We start from the raw sequence: 1,536 nt of genomic DNA on the forward strand, positions 1-1,536 counted from the left end.
TGTCCAATGTATGTTTTGTGTGAAATGTTAGTGTGTCATGGGTAACATTTGGTCACCTGGGCTACATCAACACTGTCGACAGTCTATGGTGCACAACATAATACCAACTCTCTCCTGTTTCCAGGTACGATGTAAGGTTAAGAATGAGGATGAGGAATGTACCGGTGTACAGGCCCCTAGTAGACCTGGCCACCCTGTAGGAGTGTCACGTCATCCAGACCTTTCGCCTGAATCGTGAGACCATCATGGAACTGGTGGTCATGTTGGAGCCGGGTCTGTTACCTGCCATTCGTCATCCCAATGCCATCCCTCCCACAGTGCAGGTGTTGTCAGTCCTTCACTACCTAGCCTCAGGCTCATTTGAGATCACAGTGGGCCTGGCAGCAGGGATGTCACAGCCCATGTTTAGCACCATCCTGAGGGATGTACTATGTGCCCTCCTCAAACATCTGGACACCTACATCCGGTTCCCCCAACGTGCAGATTTGCCCACTGTCAAGGCAGCGTTCTACAGAGTGGCACACACCCACATTGCCCTGGTGCCACCCAGGAGGTGTGAACAGGTCTATAGGAACCGCAAAAGCTTTCATTCTGTTAATGTGCAGGTGGTGTGTCTCGTGGACCAATACATCTCCCAGGTCACGGCCAGATACCCAGGCTCTGTGCATGATTCCTTCATCCTGCGAAACAACAGCATCCCACACATGATGGTACCACTTAAGAGGGACCAGGCCTGGCTCATCGGTATGTTCCCCACTACATATTTGTGCCCATCAGCTCTCTGCACTCCTTGATCCCTCCCCTATCGGCCTCCCAGGCTTGACATGATTTCCCCTCTGTGCACACAGGTGACTCTGGCTATCCCAACCTGCCCTGGCTCCTGACACCCGTGAGGCATCCAACTACAGACGCAAAGGACTGTTACAATGAGGGCCAGAGTCATACCATGTGGGTCACTGAGAGGTGTTTCGGCCTTCTGAAAACCAGATTCTGGTGTTTGCATATCTCCAGGAGTGCCCTGCTCTACAAGGCACAGAAGGTGTGCCAGCTTACTGTGGCCTGCTGCATGCTGCACACTCTGGGCCTGAGGCGTCATATCCCATTGCTGGATGCAGAGGAGGGAGTAGCTGTACCAGTGGCTGATGAAGGGGACATGGGGAGTGATGAAGAGGAGGATGATGAGGATGCAGCTGACTCCAGGGCAGAGCAGATTCGACAGTACTTCGACTGAGATGGAGGTATCTGTTAACTGTCTGGTGTGTGTGCTCTACCACTGTCTGCCTCGCCCCGGCTACCACCTGTGATCCATGACCACTGATGGTATTGGGTTCATCTCTGCCTCTGGGTGGGTTGGGGGGTGTCACATGTGCCCCCGACTTAGGTAGTCACAGTGTACAGGTCAGGACTATATTCAGGCAGCTATTCATGTTGGTGCACTAGTGACACCAACATGTTTGTACAATGTTCCCCAAGCTGCCAGTTCAAGTGGTATGTGTGTACCACACAGGGTTGTTGCAAATGTGCAGTATCTATCCT

The 1,536-nt window shown here is 52.5% G+C and overlaps 1 protein-coding gene across 1 annotated transcript; it reads left to right on the forward strand.

Moving 5' to 3' along the window:
- Nucleotides 1–245: 245 nt before the first annotated feature.
- Nucleotides 246–1,231, forward strand: LOC138249492 (putative nuclease HARBI1). The gene is made up of 2 exons (XM_069203451.1): nucleotides 246–744; nucleotides 849–1,231. Exons 1-2 carry the CDS (start codon nucleotides 246–248, stop codon nucleotides 1,229–1,231), a joined length of 882 nt encoding a protein of 293 aa, XP_069059552.1.
- The last annotated feature ends 305 nt before the right edge of the window (nucleotides 1,232–1,536 follow it).

Source organism: Pleurodeles waltl, chromosome 8 (genome assembly GCF_031143425.1).
Source record: "Pleurodeles waltl isolate 20211129_DDA chromosome 8, aPleWal1.hap1.20221129, whole genome shotgun sequence".
In the NCBI taxonomy this organism is placed as follows: Eukaryota; Metazoa; Chordata; class Amphibia; order Caudata; family Salamandridae; genus Pleurodeles; species Pleurodeles waltl.

Coding starts and splice junctions, on each gene's coding strand:
- LOC138249492 (XM_069203451.1), top strand. CDS start 246: ATGGAACTGGTGGTCATGTTGGAGCCGGGTCTGTTACCTGCCATTCGT. Junction 745..848: donor GGACCAGGCCTGGCTCATCG/GTATGTTCCCCA, acceptor CTGTGCACACAG/GTGACTCTGGCTATCCCAAC.